The sequence below is a fragment of the Corella eumyota genome, chromosome 1, assembly GCF_963082875.1.
Source record: "Corella eumyota chromosome 1, kaCorEumy4.1, whole genome shotgun sequence".
Classification (NCBI taxonomy): Eukaryota; Metazoa; Chordata; class Ascidiacea; order Phlebobranchia; family Corellidae; genus Corella; species Corella eumyota.
In genome coordinates, this window is record NC_137490.1 from 20,373,173 (window position 1) to 20,395,023 (window position 21,851).

The window sequence follows — 21,851 nt, forward strand, 5'->3', positions numbered from 1 at the left end:
AATTAACAAATTTATAAATAAAACAAACAACGATGGGTAATATTTACATATTGCCTATTTACAAAACTTCAAAAAATACAAAACTTTACTTAAATCAATTAAAAAATTATAATTATAGGCAAATTTTTTGCTATTAAATTACAGCTAAAAAAAAAAACTAACACAACGGCAAAGAAAAACAGAAAAACATATTTTATTTACTAAATAAAGTGGCAACATTTCACAATGGCATTAACCTATATCTAATTGCGGTTTTTAACTAAAAAAAATTAACACTAAATTAAAAATTAGCCTAAAAATGCAACATAAAATAGAAGTCGAAATAACAGAAAAGAAAAAAATCAAATTTTAAATTAATAAAATTTGTACATAAACCAACAACTAACATGTTCTAATGCATTATTATATTAGAATATTGTAACTTATCTTTTAAATGCCCCCTTTTTTGAGGCCTCCAAAATAAAGTTAAGCAGAGTTTCTTTGTCTAACAATTTAAAGTTTTCAGTCTGGGTGACCTTGGTTGTGTGGTTAAGACAAAATTGGAAACAAAATTCTTGCAGAGACTAAAAAAAGTAAATCAATTTTATAAAAGCATTTTTTATTTAAAAAATAATATTTTAATGTTGAATTACGAATTTTGTCATAACCTTAACAAACTACTAATAATAAGGCTAATGGTAAGCTCTTTACTACAAAAAATTATCAGAAAAAAACTTAAATTTTATTTTTGGTAAAAAATGTTTACCTCGGCATTGTATTTAATTGCTGCAGCATAAAGTAGAGCAGCATTATTTTCACAAATCCCTTCCTTAATTAACTTTTGACACTGGAATTTCAATCCAATCTCACAATAAGAAGTAGCAAGATCCAGCAAACCTAAGATAAAAATATTAACAAATAAAAATTTTTTTTTTTAAATGTCGTTAGGAATGGACAGCGGTTTACTAACCTATAGCATCTTCAGGTGGCAGTTCAACATGGTCAGTATATAACCACTGAAGAAAAGAATAAATAACAGGGTAACTATAACCATTTATCTCAATCACATCTTGGTGGTTTTCATTCCAATGAGTTTGAAACATTCTGCGAAAATAATCACACCTAGAAAAAAATGGTTACATTTTATAACTATACCAAACAAAAAACTAAAGTTAATTCTACCTTACTTTATAAAATATGGCCATAACGTCTTTAAAATTAAAAAAAGAAAAAAATTCAAATTTAAATAAAGGGAAATCTTCGTTTAATAAGACTTAGTGGATAAATATATGTATGTCCAATTTGTTGACTTTTGATATATGGCGGACAAATACTAGTTGGGAGTTGCAATCATATTACAACAATAAGATGCCAATCTTAGGGTGGACTATCGACTAGTATTAACAAAAATATTAAAAAAAATTTAATCTTAAAATAGACCAGCAAGTTAAGAAAACAAAAAAAAACAATACAACTTTTATAAACCTTAACATTTAAATGCTATATTTATTGAAGTTATAGAAAATATAATAAAATACCTTATTTTTAACAAAGCTTTATGAACGTGAATAAATTTTCCATCAACACTTATTCTTAAATCAGTGGTTGATTCATCATTAAATGAAGTGGCAATACTTTGTGATAAAGACGGTTCTGCTTCATTACAAACTACCATTGGTTTCCAACATACCTGAAATATCCCAAAAAAATTGGTTAAATTTTTAATTTAAATTGTCGCAAAAATAAAATTGGAAAAAAAATTATTTAAAAAATTACATTTTTAAAGATGAATTCCTACATAAAAAAAATGAAAAAAACATTAACTGTTATATTGATATTCACACAATTATAAACAAACATTAACATTTTAACTTCTATTATAATGAAAAAATTTGAAATTTTAATATACATAAATAATAGTTATGATTAGTTAATACTTACTGGGGGTGCACTAAAGTAAGCAAACACTTGATCTAAACTGTTAAAAGGAGTTAGTTCTGGTATTGTAGCAGCTTGTTGCTTTAATTGTCCCCACATCCAAACCTGTGAACAATTTAATAAATATTTGAAACTGAAAATTAAACAATTATTTCGTGACAAAAAATTTTTAAAAGCCTACTGTGTAGGTGATGGGTTACGAAATTGTAAATTAAAATTGGTTTTATTGATATGACAATTTTTTGGTAAAAACCTGTCCGTTTTGATTTTGTGCAGCAGAGCAATGTGAATAATGCGATGCACCAATTTTAACAATTCTGCCAATATCTCCGACCACCTAAAAAAAAAAAATCTAAATAAAAAAATTACAATATTATCAAAATTTTGATTTTTGCTAAAAATAAAAAAAAAACTTACTGTAAAAATGCATAGGCGAAAATAACTTAAAATTTTTATAAAAAATAAAAAGATTAGGTAACATGATAACATACCTGCAAAGGTGTAACAGTGTTGATTTTGTACCCAGAACCAAGTTGTCCATAACTATTAGCTCCCCATCCAAATACATTTCCATCATCTGTTAAAGCTAGCGAGTGAGCATACCCACATTCAACCTAAAATTTAACAGATAAAATATGGTATTAAAAATGTACTAAAGACTCTTTTTTAACAGACATCAATTTTTAAATATTTAAGTGTATTGTAAGATTAATTTAGGTTTTTAAAAATTTAAAAACAGATAAAATATTATTAATTTTCAGTTAGGTATTATTTTGCAAACTACCACATATGTAAACTACCAAATATTGGTATTCACCTAATGTAAACTACCAAATATCGGTATTCACCTAATGTAAACTACCAAATATCGGTATTCACCTAATGTAAACAACCAAATTTGGTATTCACCTAATATAAACTACCAAATATAAGAATTTTTAAGAGCGACGAATATTTTACCAACTACTTTTTTTTTATTAACCTGGGTAATAACAACTCCTTGTAGACCAGCTATTCTGCATGGGTTAGTTTGATTGACGTTATTTCCCACCCCAAGTTGTCCATTTCCATTATAACCCCATGAAAATACTTCGCCACAATCTGTAACTGCCATCGAAGTTGTCTAAAAATATAAATTTTACAATAAACACCAATAAAACACTTGTGCACAATAATTTTTTTAAAAACTGTATTTAAATAATTTATGACTGCATTTAATAAAGCCTGATTTTTTTTAACGCGAAAATATTTATTTGTGAATTAGGAATATTAATTTAAGTTAAAGTGCTAAGAAAAAAATTACAAAGTAGTTTTATTACCTGTCCACAACTAATATAAACAATTTTCCTGGAGCCAATACAAGCTGTCACTTTTCTTGGTAAGCCCTGGTTTGCAGTTGACCCAGATCCAATCTTAAACATATTACAATTTGTTATGAAAAAGTAAAAAAATTGTAAACTGACAAATGATAACTTTACTGTTTTTTAAAAGAAAAAAATTAAACAGAAATGCCATGCTATTTTGATATTAAATATTGCTATAGTATTTAAATAGTTAAGTCAAAGTGTTAAAGAATTTAAACACATCACAACCCAATTGGCCTAATTAGTAATTACTATTAACAACTACCACAAAGGACTTTTCATTATAACCCTAACAACAATTGTCAAGATTTCATCAATGAAAATATCCTAACAAAAACTAAACAAATTGTCAATTTTTAACATAATTTAAATATTTACCTGTCCACAATTATTATATCCCCATGCCATCACTGAGCCATCTGCTGTTAATAACATTGAATGATGACTTCCACACGCAATTTGAATAACTTTTTGTGATATATTTCGTAGCAATATGGAAGGTTTTAAACTTGGAGCAGTTCCACCGTTCCCTAACTGCATGTAACTGTTGTGGCCCCAAGTGTATATTTCACCATCTAAATTAGAAAAATACAAATAAAAAGACTTGTTGTATTAATTTAAATACAGCTAAAACTTTTTATGAATTTAAAAATAGCTAACAACTTATTTTATTAATTTAAATACAGCTAACAAACACTGCATTTATATTATATTAAAAAATCTAGATTTTAACAGAACTTTTAGTTAAATTAAACCATATTGTAATAAAAAGTTTATAACAAACCTTTAGTTAAAACAAGTACATGAGGTCCACCTCCCGAACAAATTTCAATAATTTCTTTGCCGTCAAAATAATCGATACAACGAGGATTGAGTGCATTGTTATTATCCCCTACACCAAGACAACCGCTCGTGTTTGCTCCCATTCCATATACCTATTATAAACACACATATAATAAAATTAAAATAGAGCTTAGTGAAAGATATTTTTAATTTATAGGCCCACAAAATAACGAAAAACTGTTATTTGTCATGGGCGGGTAAATTATCAGGGATAAGTTTTAATTGAAAATTACAAAAATATAAATTCTGACTGAAGGCCTGTCTACTGACTAGTACAAACAATTATATCTAAAACTTAATGCAATAAATATGCAAAAAGTGAAAATTTTATGACCAACTATGAACAAAAAATGTCAATGAAAAATTGCATTAGTGCACATTGTCCACTATTTTCCCAAAACACACCAAGCCTTTTTGGTAAAACTGCACAAATTAGGCACCAATGTAAAACATGTGTATACAACATTAGTAATAAATATCTAACAAAATTGATTTGCAAAACAACTTGAAAATAATTTTACCAACCTTACGATCTGTCGTAGTAAATATCATTTCAGACCCAGATTGCCCAAATGCATAAACAAGATTAATTTTCTTCTTTAAAGGGTTTGGTACTAGATGTAAAAGTGGCCACATTTCTACATCACGAAACGATTTTGGTATTTCTGTTTTTGATTTTCTTGAACGAGATTTCGATGTTTCTGCATTATCTCCAATTGGTACTTGTTCTGACATTATATAAAGTATTATAATTTTTCAAAAATTGCCTACTTCTAAAAGTTAAGATATTTTATTGAGTAAGATTTATTAAACTTATTGTATTAAATTCTTTTTCTAAAAAACTTTTAGAGCATTGTGAAAAAATAAGACAGAAAACATTCAAAATATGGCCTTAGATGACCTTTTAACTGAATAAACGTTTTAAAAGCAAGGAGAATTGGTTTTTAAAACTTCAATACAAAATTTTTACTTCCTCGTTTTGTTTAAGAAATTTTAAAATTTACGAGACTGCAAATCAATTGTTTGTATAATGCAAGTTTTTATAAAGCTCATTAACTTAATGTCCTTTCTGTCTAATAGATGACATCACTTTTCCTATAACTTTTATTTTAAGTTTAATTTAACCACAAAGTATTTCGGAGACGTAACGTTAGCTTGTTTACTTATGGAAAAGTGATAGAGATACCACGTGATCAATTATCACTCAACCGATAAAAAGGAAAAAAAGAACTTCTCTTCCAGATTGTAAACACACAAACAAACCTAAAAAGAGAATATAAATTTTGTTAATTTCCGACGATAAAAAACGTGTCTGTGGTTTCCTATCTATAGTGTCAAGAGTAGAATGCCTACGGCCGTACATCAAGTTAGTAGTAGGCCAAGTAACTCTGGTTTAGATATGACACATCACGAGAACGGGAGTGGGGAGCCTTTTGAAGACGACAATATATTTTACGAAGAACATCCTTCACAACTGAAGCTTTTAAAAGTGAACGATCAGATTAGAAGATTGCAAACTATAATTCGTGACAAGTAAAATAAATTGTTTTGTTTAAAGGCTTTAAATAAATTGTGTTCTTGATTTTGTTAAGAGTCTGGTAAATTAATTAAAGAACAATGTACATTTGCAACTTGAACTTATATGTACAATAAATAATGGCCTAATGTACTTTGAAAAAACTGATAATTAATGTAAATTTGTAAAATGTAAACCTTAAGATTTATTTTTTCTCTTTCTGTTTGTGTATAATTTATTTGGTTTTTATTTTTCTTGTAATTAAAACAATGTGTATTATAATCACTTTTATTTTTTTTAGAAATTCGACTAGAAGTGAATTCGTGTTTAGTGCAGATCGATTAATTCGTTTAATTATCGAGGAAGGTTTAAATTTACTTCCTTATTCTGAGCACACTGTTACCACGCCAAGTGGGGATGAATATGAAGGAATCAAATTTAATAAAGGAAATTGTGGAGTCAGCATTATTAGAAGTGGTAATAAAAATTAAAAGTAGTTATATTTACTGTCACCTTAATGGGCCAAAAATGTAATTTAAAATGCTTAATTTTCCAATAAATAATTCTTTTTTTATTATCTGAAAAATAAAACTAAAGTTTTTTTTATTATTCTATTATTAATTTAGTCAATGTTTTTACAATTTTGAAGGGCCTTATACCCATTAAACCGATAGTTTTGTTGTTTTTTTCAGGAGAAGCAATGGAACAAGGATTAAGAGATTGTTGCCGTTCAATCAGAATCGGTAAAATTTTAATACAAAGCGAAGACGAAACTAACCAAGCTAAAGTTTTTTATGCAAAATTGCCCAAAGATATTTCAAGACGAACAGTATTACTTATGTACCCCATTTTATGCAAGTATTTTTTTAATTTTTTATTAGAAACTAGGCTATTTATAATTTTAAAATTGCAATTGATTGGGTGATACATTTTATATTACTTGGTTGGGTGATACATTTTATAATTGATTGGGTGATACATTTTATATTAATTGATTTATAAAATGTGGGTGATACATTTTATATTAATTGATTGGGTGATACATTTTATATTACTTGTATATGGTAATAACAAGTTTATAATTTTATAATGGATTGGGTAGTAACATCTATTTTACCTTAACAGCTTCTGGAAATACAGCTTTAAAGGCGATTGAGGTTTTGGAAGAGAACAGAGTTGTAGAAAAAAATATTATTTTGGTGACCTTGTTTTGTACCCCAGAAGGTTAAAAATTTTGCATGTTTTGATAAACCTACAACAATTATTTTGAAAATCAGCTGTTATCTTACAAAAATGATATATACATACTATTTAAAAAAAAGATTTTGAAAGACTTTTTAACATTTAGATAAAATCTACAACAATTATTTAAAAAATCAGCAATCATTCAAAAAAGTCTACATTAAATCAATAGCCTATATCATTTAAAGATATATTATAAAAAACTTAAAATTTTTTTAAATTAAAGTTAAATAACTAAATAAATATTAGCATTTAATAAAAATATCTTTTTTTAGGTTGCAATGCAATAACACAGAAATATCCATCAGTAACTATTTTATCGACTGAACTAAATCCTATAGCACCTGTTCACTTTGGACAAAAGTATTTCGGAACAGATTAAAAGTTGTAACGTTTTGTTTGCATATTTGGTTGTTGTGCTTTTGCTTTTTATGATTATGAACTGCAAAGTTTTATTAAATCAAATATTTGAATGTTTTTTTGTGAAATTAGAGTGTTTTGTGGTACAAATATTGTTTTAGTACTAAATTATTGTTAGCAATTTTTTTTTGTTTTTTTTTTATGTGAAAATATGGCTGTAATACTTGCATTACTTTTATATAAAAGTTAACTTGATAATGAATTATAAACATCCTTGTAAAAATCCACTCTTTTTTTAAATCATCAACTTTTTTAAAAACTTTTTACTCTTTTTATAAAGAAATTGTATTTGTAAATTTTTACTAGTAATAAACACTTTTGGCTTTTAATATAACAAACACTTATTACTAGTCGGACTTAAAGTATAGTAAGGTTAGTTTTAAGTGTATTTTACAATGTAAAATGTTAGACATAAGTTGCACAGGCAATATTAATTATTTAATTTACTAGAAACTAGACTAATGTAGAGGAAATAAGGGCCGTGAGCATGTAAAAATTTACCTAAAAAATGCAAAAAATAATTATTTGCACATATCAGCCTTAAAATAGATAAAAACCCGATTAAAATTGACGTGTTAATTATATATTAATTACCAAATCGTTGAGGATAAACTAAAAAAAAAGTTACGCATGATTCGGATTCAAATAGGTAAAAACATGACGTCACTCTCATGTAAAACGTGCGCAATAACAAACTAAACAAAAATTAAGTTAAACTTAGATGTTTCAGTAATTATATGGGTTAACACCGTATTTTAACTTAAGTCTTTCTAGATATTAAAATGTCTGTTAGGTATATGCTAACAAAAAGCGTGTGGAAAAAATGTGCTGTTAAATCAATTTCTGTTACCGAACAAAAGGATTTATCAACGTTTACTTCAAATCAGACGCACGAAAGTTACTTAAAAAGTTCTTTAACGTCTTTGAATCCAGAAAATTCTATTCTGAGATCGTATTCCAATACTTCAAACCCCATACAAACCAACTTAAGTTCATTTAAAAACAATCTTACATTGCACAACGTTGTAAACTTTAATTCTTTATCGAAAAACGTCAATTTAAGTTGTTTTTCATTAAGTAATACAACAACGCAAAAACGAAATTATTCAGATAAAAAATCAACCACTGATTCATCTGAAACCATAAAAAGTAATACCACAGATCAACAAAAAACATCAATTTTGTCATCTGTATTCACGCAAGATGAAGCATCGCAAGCTAACAGTGAAACCAAAGACTCTAGTAATAAATCTGATAAAAAATCAGAAGATTCAAAAAATGAAGATTCGGATAAAAAAGAAAAGGATGACCGAGAATCAGCATTTTTAAGGAGTCAACGGTATGCAAAATGGGTGTTACTCGGTAGTTTTGGGATTTTAACTCCAATGTTTATCATTAATAATGGTGAGCTAACTGTATTTACAATAGGCTACATTTCTTTTTAATTTTTTATAATTTATCTAAATTTTTGTTTGTTTTTTTTAGGACAACCAAAACATGATGAAATGGGGGAAGTTGTAAGTAATTTTTTTGAATTATATATATATATATATACTAAAGTTTAATAAATGCAGTTTCAATTTTTGTTATTTATGTTACATTAAATAACCCTAACATAAAATACTTATATTTTTAGATACCAGATGAATACTCACAATGTAAGAACCAATCTTTTAAAATATTTAATTTATAATTTTATAAAACTATCTAAGCACATTTTTTACTATATATATATATATATATATATATATAAAATTAATTTATCTGGTTTGGGTTTGTAAAATTAATTTTAATATTTAGATCCACTGGTATCAAGTTATATTAGAAGGGCGTGGGGAGAACTTAATTTGCTTAAACGGGTAAAATTATATTTTTGTTTTTTTTTAATATATTAGTGGTAAAAATTAATTTTTTCAAAATAATTGTGTAGGTAACAACTAAACATATATATAGACAAGCTTAAATAATTAGCCTCCATTTGTTAACATTTAATTTTAATTACCTTTGTTTACATGTAGGAAATAGTTGAACCCTCCTTCCAGAAACTTCTACCGGATCCCTTACAAGAACCTTATTACCAACCTCCATACACACTTGTTATAGAACTCATGGATGTCTTGTTAAGACCTGTTTATGATGTAAGTTATTTATAAGATACAAAAGCAAAAACATTACCAACAGTTGTTTTGTTACCCATACCCAGCCACAAGTTAATTTCGGTAGTTTGGTGAATTTTAAATATAATTGTCAGAAAATAAATTTGCCAATCGGTTTTTGGTTAAGCAAGAATTTGCTTAACAAGAAAACCACCACCTTAATTATGGGAACTAAAACTATTAAAGCAGTGGGAACCGACAACAACTCCCACTGTTTTAAAACCACTACATTTTGCTATTAGTTAAATATTTCATGTTTTATTTTTAGTCTGTAACAGGGTGGAGGTTTAAAAAGCGACCCGGGATTGAATATTTTCTGTCACAAATTGGACCTCCTCATTATGAGATTGTTATTTTTACAAGAGAGACTGGAATGGTAAAAAATAAGTTTAATAAAATATCTAAAAAAAATAATACATGTGCTATGCTATTAAGTTAATCTGAAATTTTTAGCATTTTCGAGTTTATTAAAATTAACCCTGAAAATTTTTTTGTTTTGTTTCTGTAGACTGCATACCCACTGATAGAATCAATGGATTCTAAGGGATATATAATGTATCGATTATTTCGGGACGCAGCACGTTATAAATCAGGTTTTTCACTCGGTAATCCATTAGATGGAAAAATGCCAAAACTAGACCCATATTATCAAAAGGTGATTGTCATATTTTTGTAAAAACCCTAGAAGGACAAAAATGAAAAATTTTGTATAACAAAGTTTGGGTAACCATTCAATTTATGGTGTGGGGGTTATTTTTGTGTTTAGTTTTTATTTTTTTAACTTACCTATTTTTACAGGATTTGACTTTCTTAAATCGTGATCTCAGCAAAGTAGTGATGGTAGATTGTGATAAACGAGCTTTTGAAAAACAACCAAGTAACGGACTCTATCTTGAAAAATGGGATGGTTCTTCAAATGATTCAACTTTATATGACCTCGCCAACTTTCTACAAAGTAAAAATTAATGTTTTATCTACTTAGTTATATGCTAAATTTTTAATGATGCCAATGTTTTGAAAAAGCTTAATATTATTAATATCTTACCTTATAATTGTTAAATTAATCTTAATTTTTAATGAGTGACCATTATATTAATTTTAAAGTGGTTGCAACCAGCGAAGTTGGTGATGTTCGGCCGGTGTTAAAACATTATTCCAATTACGAAGATCCTCTAGAAGCGTTTAAGCAAGCACAGGTAACATACCATCATTACAATATCAACAACATAAAAAAATATAAGTTATAAAATTTAATCCTACAAACACTACAAGCTGTATTTGTTATATCTTTAGCTTTCGACAGGTAATAGATTATTGGCAACTTAATAATTTTTTTTTATTTTAGGACGTTTCTTTGCAAAGTCAAGTTAGGCCTACTCCAAAGTCAAGTATGTTTGGAGCTGGTAGCACCATTTCCACACTTATAAAACGAAGATAAAATAATCAATGCTCAAAAATTATGAACTGTTAATTAAACTGTATAATAACATTCAAATTGTGTTTCACTAAATGAAGTAAAAAATACTAAAATATTAAACAAATTGTAATGAATTGTAAAATTAATATATTTAATGTTAATATAGTTAGTTATACTTTGTTTGGTTTTACTATTTAAACGGTTGTTTGATAACAATGTTGCAAATAAAATTACAGTTACATAATAATTGGCATTAATTAAAAAAATAGGCATTGAAGAAAATAATATATGAATATAGCATAGTACAAAAATATAAAAACAGTGCAAAAAATAAGTGTTAGAGTTATGTTAATCAATGGTGTTTGTAATTGCTTTCCAGTTGTAGTATAAACAATGATTGTAAGGTAAGGGAAAAGTATGTAACTCTTTCGTTTGATGCTTTAGAAAATATTGAAATCTCGTAAGGTTGAATTCATAATTCACACCGTCAATTTTTTCTGCTATATTCTTATACACATAATCAGTGTAGGTAGATTTATGTGAGTTTATTAACAGATTAGCTGTATCACAATGCATATGTCTACCTTCGCACAATTCTAAATTAAAATTCCATGAACACGGCAGTTGATTAAACTTGTCAGAATTAAATATCGCCAAAATATTTAGAATATCGACATCGGGTTTACGAATTACACTTTGAAATAGATTAAATATTGTGACGATCATATTTATATCCCATGCCATGGTGGTAGTTTGGTATTGACCAACATTGATTGGAAGCAAAGTTTGGTTAAATGCATTTTTTGCAACAGGGACAACAAAACTTGCTTCTTGTAAACGAAAAATATCGAACAACACAATTGATGTTCCAAATGTATTATCTAGATTTGAATAACTATCAGTGCTAAAGCACATTGGCTCTTTAGTAAGAAATGGCAATGATATAACATTACTATCTCTGTATTCTAACATATTTTGCCAAACTCTATCTACTGATGTAATAAAAATAGATCCAGTTTTTACATATAGGACAGGCTCAATGCCTTTTGAAAAAGTGGGTAAAAATACATAGGAAAAATCACACGATTTCCATTGTATATGCTTAAGGGAACTTATATCAAAATTTTGTTTAACAATTGATTCAGGATTCCAAGCAGGATGAAACTGAAACGAAATTCTGTGTAGTATTTTGTAAGTCCATTTACTTACTTCGTTAACAAGGGATTGAAACACATCGTCAGTAGAATAAATATGAAAATGAATAACGAGTTTGGAAAATAGAGCTGCTGATTTTATTGTGCGCATAGTATTTTGTACTTCATTAATAATAGAAATATTTCTATCCTAAAAGTAAAAAAATATTCTAATATGCTATATTTATATTTAATATTTTAACTTTACCAAATAAAATAATTTTATTTACCTTATTTTGGGTGAAATCATCTAGACAAGAGAAGATAACAATATTAACTTCTTTAAGAAAATGTCTTCTTGATTCTGCTGCATTATGAAATATATAATTCTGATTATTCAAGTCTTTTATTGACTTTGGAAAGTGGTCATCTACAGAACCCTCAAAAAAATAATTCCAACCATATAAAATTGCAGTCATTGTTGAAACTAACGATAAAACCCAAATTGTCATCCATTTTAGAGATATTACTTTTCTGCGATCTAAATCCACAATTGTATTAACAAATTCAGTAACATATTCCATTTTTGAAACTAAAATCTATAAAATGTCAATAAATTGCTTAAATAATACTTTAATTTTTTTTTATATTTATTTTTCCTTGATGTAGGAGGGTCAACTTTAGGACCTAAACATAGAGTAACATCAGTAACCTTGTCCCAGTCTCAAGTTGCCTTTGGCAATTTGGGATATTATCGATTAGAATTGCTTAATAATTATAAGATGCTAATTAAGTGCTGGTTATAAGATGCTGATTAAGAGCAGGAGTTCATTCCGTTTATAGCGTTTTTCTCAAGGGTGCTACAGCATGAGAGAAGTGGGAATCGAACTCGGGACTTGTCGTTTAGCAAATCTAATTGTTCTGACCAGTGACCATTACACCACGCTGCCGGTAATTTCAAGGTAACCCATAAAGAATTTACGTTATTACTTAACTTATACTAACTATAACATTACTTTGAAACTTAGTCAAATTAAACATTTTCCCTTTTTAAAAGATAGGCAGCACAATTTTAAGTTAAAACACTTTTTTATTCTTGCAACACTTCGCACTTAAGATTTTAAAAGTTTACCACACTTTGTTTGTTTACGTTTTTTTCATCCCAAAACTTTTTTCTTTTCTACTTCTCTCCTATTTTAAAAAGCTTGGTCATACTGTTCAAGGCGTAATAAACAAAACTAATTTTTAACTCAAAAATTAATTTATTGTAAAATATGTGAATGTATATTTAATAACAGCTAGTTTTTGTTACTACTAAACGATAACTATGTTGATATACACTCATAAGTTTTATTTGGCGTTTTTTTTGTTACATTAAATTCGGCTTTTTAAAAAATAGAACATCTGACCATAAATATAAATAAGCTGATGTAAAATTGTTAAGAAACTTAAAGGAATAAAATATTTATGTTACGTTTTTAGAAACTTTTAGTTATTAAAATGATGTTTTCTAAAAGTGCATTAAATTGTTTAAACCCGAGATTTTTTTCTCGTTCTTGGATTATTAAAAAGAATTTTACGACAGAAAGCAATAATTCAAACTTAGCTGGAAAATATGTGATGCTAATATTCCCTTTAAGTGGATTTGGTCTCGGTACATGGCAAATGAGAAGAAAACAATGGAAGTTAAATTTAATTAAAGAACTGGAAATGAAAACACATAGCGAGCCAATGGATTTTCCTGAAAATTTAAATGATTTGGAAAATTTAGAGTACCGACCTTTAACAGTAACTGGTACTTTTGACCATTCAAAAGAAATATTTGTAGAACCTCGAACTTTAATTGATCCAAGTAACAAAAAATCAATTGATTCCGGCTCTCTAATGTCAATTAAAACCAAAAATGTTGGCTTACATGTTATAACGCCCTTTCACGTAAAGGACAGGGACTTAACTATACTTATTAATCGTGGGTATGTCCCAAAAGCAAAAAAATACCCACAACTAAGACAACAAGGTCAAATTGAAGGTGAAACCGTGATTACTGGTCTTCTTCGCCACAACGAAAAGCGACCTCCGCTATCCCCTAAAAATAATCCATCCAGGAATCACTGGTTGTACAAAGATTTAGACCAAATGTCAGCAATTGCGGACACAAGTCCAATATTACTTGATGCTGTGGCTGAATCAACAGGACCTAAAGATGGTCCAATAGGAGGACAAACTCGAGTAACTTTAAGAGATGAACATCTTCAGTATATGATAACCTGGTATAGTTTGTCACTAATTACTGGTGTTATGTGGTATCAAAGATATTTCAAATAATGCCAGTCTTGTATTTTATGCTAATAAAAATTAATAAAAAAGATTTTTCCATTTAATAAGTAGAGTTTTGCCTATAGTAAGGGTTGTAAGTTGGGTTTCACACAGTAAAACTAAAATTTATAATAACTTACTTTTTTATGATAATATATCAACAAAGTTTAAATTTACTACCGAACCTTTTTTTACATTTTTAACATAAATCTTCTTGAAAATTTTGTTATAATATAACAAACAAAAATAAACAATTTAATTTTGTGAATAAATCTAAGAAACATATTTTTGTATATCATAAGCATTACTTATTACAGTTTTTGCATCGAATCTATGCAACATAAAATAAGCCTGGACTTGGGCCATGCTTATGTTTTGCATATTTTTACTCACACATTCAGAAAATTGAACTGCATCGTTTTCAGACTCATTAGGAAAGAAGTGTTTAAACGAGTTTTTTAGTTGATCTATATTAGCGTATGTTATTTCTTCTTTTAGGTCTACTCGACCTGGTCTTAGTAAAGCAGCATCTAACCGTTCAACATAGTTAGTTGTCATAAATACAATTCTTCCATCTGATGATACAACCCCATCTAAAGCATTTAAAAGTCCGCTAAACGTCACCATATTCATACCTTGATAGCGAGAGTCATTTTTCATCTCGCTGCGATCTACAAAAGCAGCATCGATGTCTTCTAACAAAATTATGCTCTGGGGTGGAACTGAAACCATAAAATGTAGGAGTCTGTCATCAGAGAGAGACCAATCGCCGACATTCAAAATACAAATGCTGTATTCCAGCTCTCCTGCTAGGGCGGTAATAAAACTGGTCTTACCACATCCTGGTGGACCATACAATAAGTAACCACGGCGATGGGGAATTCCCCTGTCAATATACCATTGCTGCGAAACCATGAATTGTTTAACGTCCTGCAGAATTTTATCTGATTGACCATTTGGTAATTGAACTGATTTTAAAGGTCGGCGGCGCTGGGCATTGCCAAACTGCCGCCACTCTGTACCAACAGGTTTAAAAATTAAGGTCATGCCTTCTCGCATTTGTAAAGCATTTTGTCTGGCTTCTAGTAGAATACTTTCAAAAAGTAATTTGTTTCTTCCAATTGTGGTAAGTGTCACAGTTTCAAATGGTACATGTTGATTCTGGTCAATCATCTGCTTTTCTCTTACCCTATCTACTTTTATTGGTAAACTTTTATACCAAATATAATGAGAACCGGGGCTGGGAGAAAAATTAAAACCGGTTGCGATTTTTCCGCTGTGGAGTTTTTGAAAAGCAGTCTGTACGCTCAGATGACAACTCATGTCTGGTCTTCTTGCAATCCATTCTAGAACCCACTTGTAGCTGTGATCAGATACCGGAATCTCCAGTGTGGTCATTAAATATCGGCGAAAAAATTGGTTCGCAACAACTGAACCTTTCTTTAAAGTTGCTGCAGCAAAGCCAACTGCAAATAAACCAAACCCTGCTCCGAAATAGGGGTTATCACCCAACGTTAATAATGCCTCTGGGAGGGGCATGTTTTATTATTTTATTTAAAAATCTAAATTGATTTAAAATATTTTAATTATGGATTTAAATAATTTTTAAGTATTGGTCAGATTTGTCAAAGTAGCAAATAACTAACAAACCTTTTTTATAAAGCAAACAACTTTTAAAAAGGTGTTTTACAATTTTCTGTAGCTGATTTTATTTAGCTCTATTCTTGAAGTAGACAGAAAGACTTTATGGCCTGCTAGGCATAAGTTGACATTTGTTACTTTCACTGCATCTTCAGATCTTGGGTTGCCTTAGCAGTTTAAAAAATATTTAATCATATTGCGTGCAGAAGTCATACTGTTTATGGTTTCCTGTTTAAGGGTGTTATTTGCTTTATGATATGAAAGCAAGCAGCATTGACTAAGTCCGGATAGTACAACAGTACGTGATAAAATTAACTGTTCTAAATACTTCATGCAGACATGACGCCACCAATTAATGATTTGTTAACAAAAAGTATTGCAGGTTATGAAATAAATGCCCACTTATCATATTGCAAGGTTTTGGTATCAAATCTGTACCTGGAAAATATTATTTAAATGAGAAAATCTCTGTTTAAAAATTATAATTTTTATACTTAAAAGTATTAAACAAACTGACGAGCAAAATGCCATTACCTTAAGGTGTATAAACATTTTGTGATAAAATAATTTAAACATGTTGTATACACCAACATCTATAACAAACTAAAAAATTCACTTACCTTAAACATAAATTAAGACTGGCAGACTGAATACACCTTTTCTTATTATAACTTAAATTTGGTAAAAATTATTGTTTTGCTCTCCGCGTGCGTTTCATGTATTTTTGTGGTAAACGCAATCAAATTATTTCTTTAAAACGTTTATCCTCTCACGTTATATTTTATTTTTTTAGTAACCGATTCAACAAAAATAAAATTTAATATTAACACCAGGAAGTATTTAAAACTTGATAATAAAAATCACAACCCAAGTATGTGAATTTTAAATAGTAACGCTCTTTGAAACACAATCTGGCATTAAATAAACATAGGGCACTTCTAAATTTTTGTTTCTCTCGACAATTTCGGCCCTAATTTGAACTAGATCTTTAGTAAACTCTTTTTGTAATTCTAAAACATCGTGTTCACAGAAAAGCCTTTCTGAAAACATGCCCAAAGCATTCTGAAAAACATAAATATTGCAAAATAAGAAACATATCGACATTTTCTTTAGCATATTTAATTTGGTAAACCTAAAATAAAGTAAGTCAATACCTTATGGTTCGTAGAAATCGATAACGAAGCTGAAATTGCAATGGCATTAATTGACTCTTTCAAGTTTGGTAAACTTTCGAATATAAGTTCTCTAGATCCCTTTAAAACAAATAATAAAGTAAGAATGTAAATACCATTGTAATCAAATTATACATTTTAAGGTGATTTAATTAAAACAAACATAAAAGACAAAAGCAAAAAATGTTTAAGAGTAATTAAATATAAAAAAATTGTCTAAAGTTGTTTTTATTAACCTCGCCCTTTTTATGAGGCGGCTTTTTCATACATAGCGGGCTGTTGGGAACAAATCTGTAGTTGTCGAGTTGACCATGGTTAACAGCAGCATATTGGACCGAACTTGTAAAAATCAAGGACGTACAAATCTCGATCTAAAAATGTTTGTTAATTTAAACAAATATTTTATTTAATATTAAAATACTTTTTTTGGAATAGTTGTATTATAACTAAGTAGTTTTAATAATTGTACCAATTTATTTAAAGAAATAATAACTTCAGGCATTCCTTTGCGGTTTTCATCCTCCCAACCAAAGCCCTCTTGCGCCACCTCACGGCACCAAGTTTGTAATTCAAAATCATTTTCAACGCACTGAAAAATAATACTTGAAAAGTTTAGATTACCGTAAAAATAACAATAAAAAATTGTTTATTTTTAAAAGATTTACTTTATCAGATTTGTAATAATGTTTTAAAACTCCTGTCACATATTTTTCCAAAGCGTTCCAAATTTTTAAGGCATCTTCTCTGTAGTAATACTTTTTCAAGCAAGGGCTGTCGGTTTCTGTTTAATATAAATTATTTTAAATTACTCTTTCAAATTACAAAATGTTTACCTAGTTTTAATATAATAACTCCTTACCTAATTTGTGTAGTAATTTGGGCAAGACTAAATCTTCAATATTAAACTCTTTGAAGGTTTTACTAACTAAGTCTTCGGCAACTGCAATAAAAACAGTTTTAACTTTATTTTGTTTAAAACACAATACGAACAAACTTTAAATAAAAAATAAAAACAATGGTTTAAGTAAATTTGTTTCAGTTTATACAAAACTAAATAAAGATTCTCTAAAGGCAAAGCTATTTAAATTGTATGCGGTGTTAAGGTCTGTGTCATATATTGTTAGTGGACACATCTTAAGACTTTTTTGCCTAACACAACAAAAAAAAAACTTAAAAAATATAGTCGTTAACTTATTGCTACTAATTTACCACTTACCAATTGAAAAGTTGGTGCCATGATTATCACTTTCGATTAGAAACCTTCGTACACTGTCGTTTGAAGTAATCACTTCTCGTAGATAGGGTCGTAAGAGTTTATATAAAGGGTGGGAACGGGGTAAGCATCGAAACAGAGAGTTAGCGAAAGGAACGCATATAGCATTGGCAAGACAGAAATTTGTAGCCCACTAAGTAAAAGTAAAAAAATTAAATAACCAGTTAAGTTAAAAGGTATAACGCACGATTTTGATTGTATAAAGCAATACAAGCTACTAATAATTTTATAGTTCATTGAATTCTACCCTTTTGGCTGTATATTTATTTATTTAATATTCAAAATAAAGTTACAAACCATTTGTATATTTGACAGTGCACATCTAAAATGTATTTTAGCTAACAGCCAATCATATTCTGAGTCGTTTGGAGTAAACAAATAATCTCTATCACCAGGAACTAATTGGATTGCAATGGGTACAAAGTCATCTTTGTTATTCATGTAAAATAAACCAACTGCATTAGCGCAATGTTTTCCATCGTTTCTTTTTAGGCCTTTTAAAAGCTCGTAAAAGTTGCAAATAAAGATTTTGCCGCCCTAAAATGTATATATTTATTTTTTATGTAAAAAGGTTGACTTCATGACGAGGTAAGATAGATTCGCATTGGTTTTCCTGACCCAGTCTCGAGCTGCCTTTGGTTTGAATTTTATAGATTATGATTGCCTGATAATTACGCCACTGAAACTTAAGGACGCTACAACGAGAGAGCAGTGAGAATCAAACCAAGTATCTCATGCATTAGAGCTAAAAGGTCTAACAAATGCATCAAGTTGCCTGTGCAGCGCCTATATAATCGTAGATTGTATTGTTTCTCTACATAATAATCGTAGATTATATTGTTTCTCTACATAACAAAGTCTCTACATAATAAAATACTTTTAAAAATTGCTTAAACCAAAGTGCGTATTACCTTTAATTCGTCGTCAAGACATTTTCCTATGTCCAACAATTTAACTACGTCATCATTAGTGACGTCAAAGTAAGACGGGACTTCACGACATTGAGAAAAGTTGGTTGGAGTTATTGTGTTTAATATTTGTCGACCAAATATTACATCGCTCTCCCAACTAAATATTTTTAAAAAAAATTGTTTCTGCAAATTGAAAAATATATATTTAAAAACTAAAGTAATTTTTTTTACTCTTTTATGTAGTTGGGTGTTAGTTTATGTTTGTCTTCTTTGTAATGTTCACTCAAATTCATGTAATCGGAAAAATCGTTTAACGGGTTGTTAAAATCTAAAAAAGACAAAAATGTTTATTTTTAATATTTTTTTGTTAAATTTCGTTAAAAAAATTAAGCTCAATATTTTAAATATGTACTATAATACTAAACTATAATTAAATTTGTAAAATTTTGTATTCTTTTTTTTATTCAAACTCACTTTTAAATTGCTCCACCACTTGTGTATACGTAGCATTTAACTTATTGTAGAGGATTTCTTGAAGATTTTCCGTGTTACGACCAAATAGTTGAACAAAATCCTCGGAATAACGTGGAAAACCTGGTAACATTGATACCTTCGGTTTCCATATAAATTGTTCTCTGTTTTTGGCGATTTCTAATTTTCTTGTAGTTTTTAAAACTTGGTGAGTGACATTTTGTGGCAAACATGCTAAAAATTGTTTTAAATGCGAATATTTTTTAGAAGATAACTAAATATGAAGGATAAGAGATCAGGGGTTTAAATCCTGTCATTAGCTTGTCGTAGTGTTATTGAAAAAAGTGTAAACTTAGATAATTTAAAGCTAATAATTGCTACGCGGGTACTGTTATAATATATATATCAGGCATAGACAATATATTTAACCTTAAACAGATTAATAAAAATCGAAATTTAAATAAAATACCTTTTCCACAGGGCACTGAAATTTGGTCCGTAACCCAATCATAGATAGGAAATATAGCTGGGTTGTTGTGATATGATATTATGACGTAATCAGCATACCACTCGTCTTTTAAATGACAGAAATGTAATTCTAAAAACATGAAAAAACAGCAAAATAAAAAGTAAATTTTTTTTTAATAACACTTGTTAAAATTAATTGACATTTTTTGAATAATAAAAAACTAATTTTGCTTTGAATTTTAATTATCTTATATTTTATATAACTTTGTTATTTTTACATACTTAAGTTTTTAACTATATTTTAACCATATTAATCAATTTTAACCTACTTATATTAAGTAGTATCGGTGCCCCAACGTCCTTTGTAACAATTGTAAACTCATCTGCTTTCCCCAAATACTGAGACAAGTTTAGGTGTCGAAGTTTAACCCAATGTGTGTGTTCCTGTTCTCCAACCAATTGAATGTAAATCGATTTCACAGTTCCCGATTCAGAAAAAATTGACGAAGTCTAGAAAACATGAATATTAATTTATAAAGGAATTAGAACATACGCTTTAGCTTCTTGGGCTAATTGTATTATTTCTAACACGTTTAGACATATTTGGTTACCGATGACTTGACAAATTTTTAAACGCGCCAAAGGCAAATTTTTAAAATTAACAGCATAGCCATAATTTGTTAAAATCTTTTAAATACGGCCTACCTAATTAAAAATACTTAAAAAGTGAAAAATGTTTTATATAAAATGGCTTAATATTGCTTTTTATGTTAAGTTTGTTTTCTGCAAAAAAAATTAAAAAAAAAGTACAACAAACGGGTCAGAGAGGACAAAATAAGAATATTTTCCTAGGTCTGCCAGCATATGATCTTACGATGATGACGTCGTGCGTCACGTGACTCGCGAGCGTTGGGACTTTCCCTATTCACAATATTTACCTTCAAATCCCGATATCTCAAAAACTACTTGACCAATTTTTAAAATAATGGTATCCTCGTGCAAGTTGGAAAAATTCCAACATAATTAAAAAAGAAACTCTACGACCGAACCATTTCTTTAAATACAACTGGTGTTTTTAAATTGCAATAAAAAGTAAAAAAAATGCATATTAAATAAAAATATGCGTATTAAATATATTAACATAAATAAGTAAAACTACTTGAACTTAGTAAAACTACAGACTTAAACAACTAGTTCAAATAAAGCATAAAACAAAAGATCCAGTCAATGTCATAGGAAAATATAAAATAACTTAAAGTGTAACAAATTATACAACTAACCTGAACCACTATTCCATACAATGCTTCTCCTTCACCTGGCTTCGAATCAGAGTGGCCCATTTTTAATTTAGTTTTACTTGTTAAAATTACAATTCTTTCAGCTTATCAAAGCAAAACACAAATGTTGTCATAATTTAGAAACTGTTTGTGTACAAGTTGTTAAAAACTTCAAAATATAATCTTAAATATTAAGTTCAGTATATAATCTAAATAACTTTCTACAGAGGAGTTACTTTGGTTAAAAGCTATATAGATATAATAAATCAATCTTATGCTTTAGCAGGAAGTTCTGATAGGTATTCCTGATATGA

The 21,851-nt window shown here is 28.5% G+C and overlaps 7 protein-coding genes across 10 annotated transcripts; 3 read left to right on the forward strand and 4 right to left on the reverse strand.

Moving 5' to 3' along the window:
- Positions 1–172: 172 nt before the first annotated feature.
- On the reverse strand, positions 173–9,421 carry LOC145763920 (RCC1 and BTB domain-containing protein 1-like). 3 transcript variants are annotated; one of them, XM_082575479.1, is made up of 13 exons: positions 9,305–9,421; positions 4,650–4,852; positions 4,066–4,216; positions 3,660–3,856; positions 3,237–3,329; positions 2,900–3,040; positions 2,409–2,531; positions 2,171–2,254; positions 1,921–2,022; positions 1,518–1,669; positions 950–1,101; positions 746–876; positions 173–563 (listed from the first exon to the last, which is right to left on the reverse strand). In XM_082575479.1, exons 2-13 carry the CDS (start codon positions 4,758–4,760, stop codon positions 423–425), a joined length of 1,578 nt encoding a protein of 525 aa, XP_082431605.1. In that variant the 5' UTR covers positions 4,761–4,852; positions 9,305–9,421; the 3' UTR covers positions 173–422. The 3 variants fall into 3 exon arrangements, with proteins under 3 accessions (XP_082431605.1, XP_082431606.1, XP_082431604.1); XM_082575480.1 differs by lacking the exon at positions 9,305–9,421 and adding an exon at positions 6,758–6,863; XM_082575478.1 differs by lacking the exon at positions 9,305–9,421 and having other exon boundaries at positions 4,650–4,891.
- Positions 5,395–7,541, forward strand: LOC145763925 (uracil phosphoribosyltransferase homolog). The gene is made up of 5 exons (XM_082575486.1): positions 5,395–5,657; positions 5,942–6,117; positions 6,333–6,494; positions 6,766–6,864; positions 7,158–7,541. The coding sequence occupies exons 1-5, from the start codon at positions 5,470–5,472 to the stop codon at positions 7,262–7,264; spliced, it is 732 nt and encodes a 243-aa protein (XP_082431612.1). The 5' UTR covers positions 5,395–5,469; the 3' UTR covers positions 7,265–7,541.
- On the forward strand, positions 8,031–11,103 carry LOC145763922 (mitochondrial import inner membrane translocase subunit TIM50-like). 2 transcript variants are annotated; one of them, XM_082575481.1, is made up of 10 exons: positions 8,031–8,706; positions 8,788–8,819; positions 8,939–8,960; positions 9,103–9,161; positions 9,321–9,440; positions 9,727–9,834; positions 9,967–10,113; positions 10,257–10,413; positions 10,563–10,654; positions 10,804–11,103. In XM_082575481.1, the coding sequence occupies exons 1-10, from the start codon at positions 8,085–8,087 to the stop codon at positions 10,894–10,896; spliced, it is 1,452 nt and encodes a 483-aa protein (XP_082431607.1). In that variant the 5' UTR covers positions 8,031–8,084; the 3' UTR covers positions 10,897–11,103. The 2 variants fall into 2 exon arrangements, with proteins under 2 accessions (XP_082431607.1, XP_082431608.1); XM_082575482.1 differs by having other exon boundaries at positions 9,967–10,066; positions 10,255–10,413.
- LOC145763923 (glucoside xylosyltransferase 2-like) lies at positions 10,264–12,513 on the reverse strand. The gene is made up of 2 exons (XM_082575483.1): positions 12,299–12,513; positions 10,264–12,219 (listed from the first exon to the last, which is right to left on the reverse strand). Exons 1-2 carry the CDS (start codon positions 12,485–12,487, stop codon positions 11,224–11,226), a joined length of 1,185 nt encoding a protein of 394 aa, XP_082431609.1. The 5' UTR covers positions 12,488–12,513; the 3' UTR covers positions 10,264–11,223.
- A 981-nt stretch (positions 12,514–13,494) lies between these two features.
- LOC145763924 (surfeit locus protein 1-like) lies at positions 13,495–14,365 on the forward strand. The gene has a single exon (XM_082575485.1). The coding sequence runs from the start codon at positions 13,509–13,511 to the stop codon at positions 14,331–14,333; it is 825 nt and encodes a 274-aa protein (XP_082431611.1). The 5' UTR covers positions 13,495–13,508; the 3' UTR covers positions 14,334–14,365.
- Positions 14,366–14,508: 143 nt separating this feature from the next.
- Positions 14,509–15,877, reverse strand: LOC145761777 (mitochondrial chaperone BCS1-like). The gene has a single exon (XM_082574606.1). The coding sequence runs from the start codon at positions 15,861–15,863 to the stop codon at positions 14,598–14,600; it is 1,266 nt and encodes a 421-aa protein (XP_082430732.1). The 5' UTR covers positions 15,864–15,877; the 3' UTR covers positions 14,509–14,597.
- A 970-nt stretch (positions 15,878–16,847) lies between these two features.
- On the reverse strand, positions 16,848–21,600 carry LOC145741920 (polyunsaturated fatty acid 5-lipoxygenase-like). The gene is made up of 13 exons (XM_082559618.1): positions 21,541–21,600; positions 20,590–20,770; positions 20,262–20,390; positions 19,796–20,026; positions 19,553–19,649; positions 19,322–19,478; positions 18,708–18,947; positions 18,354–18,543; positions 17,803–17,918; positions 17,607–17,726; positions 17,374–17,508; positions 17,120–17,218; positions 16,848–17,027 (listed from the first exon to the last, which is right to left on the reverse strand). The coding sequence occupies exons 1-13, from the start codon at positions 21,598–21,600 to the stop codon at positions 16,848–16,850; spliced, it is 1,935 nt and encodes a 644-aa protein (XP_082415744.1).
- Positions 21,601–21,851: the final 251 nt, after the last annotated feature.

Coding starts and splice junctions, on each gene's coding strand:
- LOC145741920 (XM_082559618.1), bottom strand. CDS start 21,600: ATGGGCCACTCTGATTCGAAGCCAGGTGAAGGAGAAGCATTGTATGGA. Junction 18,544..18,707: donor CACTGTCAAATATACAAATG/GTTTGTAACTTT, acceptor ACTTTTACTTAG/TGGGCTACAAATTTCTGTCT. Junction 17,509..17,606: donor TTATTTCTTTAAATAAATTG/GTACAATTATTA, acceptor AAACATTTTTAG/ATCGAGATTTGTACGTCCTT.
- LOC145763925 (XM_082575486.1), top strand. CDS start 5,470: ATGCCTACGGCCGTACATCAAGTTAGTAGTAGGCCAAGTAACTCTGGT. Junction 6,118..6,332: donor AGTCAGCATTATTAGAAGTG/GTAATAAAAATT, acceptor TGTTTTTTTCAG/GAGAAGCAATGGAACAAGGA. Junction 6,495..6,765: donor ACTTATGTACCCCATTTTAT/GCAAGTATTTTT, acceptor TTACCTTAACAG/CTTCTGGAAATACAGCTTTA.
- LOC145761777 (XM_082574606.1), bottom strand. CDS start 15,863: ATGCCCCTCCCAGAGGCATTATTAACGTTGGGTGATAACCCCTATTTC.
- LOC145763923 (XM_082575483.1), bottom strand. CDS start 12,487: ATGACTGCAATTTTATATGGTTGGAATTATTTTTTTGAGGGTTCTGTA. Junction 12,220..12,298: donor ATGATTTCACCCAAAATAAG/GTAAATAAAATT, acceptor TTTTACTTTTAG/GATAGAAATATTTCTATTAT.
- LOC145763924 (XM_082575485.1), top strand. CDS start 13,509: ATGATGTTTTCTAAAAGTGCATTAAATTGTTTAAACCCGAGATTTTTT.
- LOC145763922 (XM_082575481.1), top strand. CDS start 8,085: ATGTCTGTTAGGTATATGCTAACAAAAAGCGTGTGGAAAAAATGTGCT. Junction 9,835..9,966: donor TTACAAGAGAGACTGGAATG/GTAAAAAATAAG, acceptor TTGTTTCTGTAG/ACTGCATACCCACTGATAGA. Junction 10,414..10,562: donor CCTCGCCAACTTTCTACAAA/GTAAAAATTAAT, acceptor TTAATTTTAAAG/TGGTTGCAACCAGCGAAGTT.
- LOC145763920 (XM_082575478.1), bottom strand. CDS start 4,859: ATGTCAGAACAAGTACCAATTGGAGATAATGCAGAAACATCGAAATCT. Junction 2,255..2,408: donor ACACTGTTACACCTTTGCAG/GTATGTTATCAT, acceptor TTTTTTTTTTAG/GTGGTCGGAGATATTGGCAG. Junction 877..949: donor GCCACCTGAAGATGCTATAG/GTTAGTAAACCG, acceptor TTTTTATCTTAG/GTTTGCTGGATCTTGCTACT.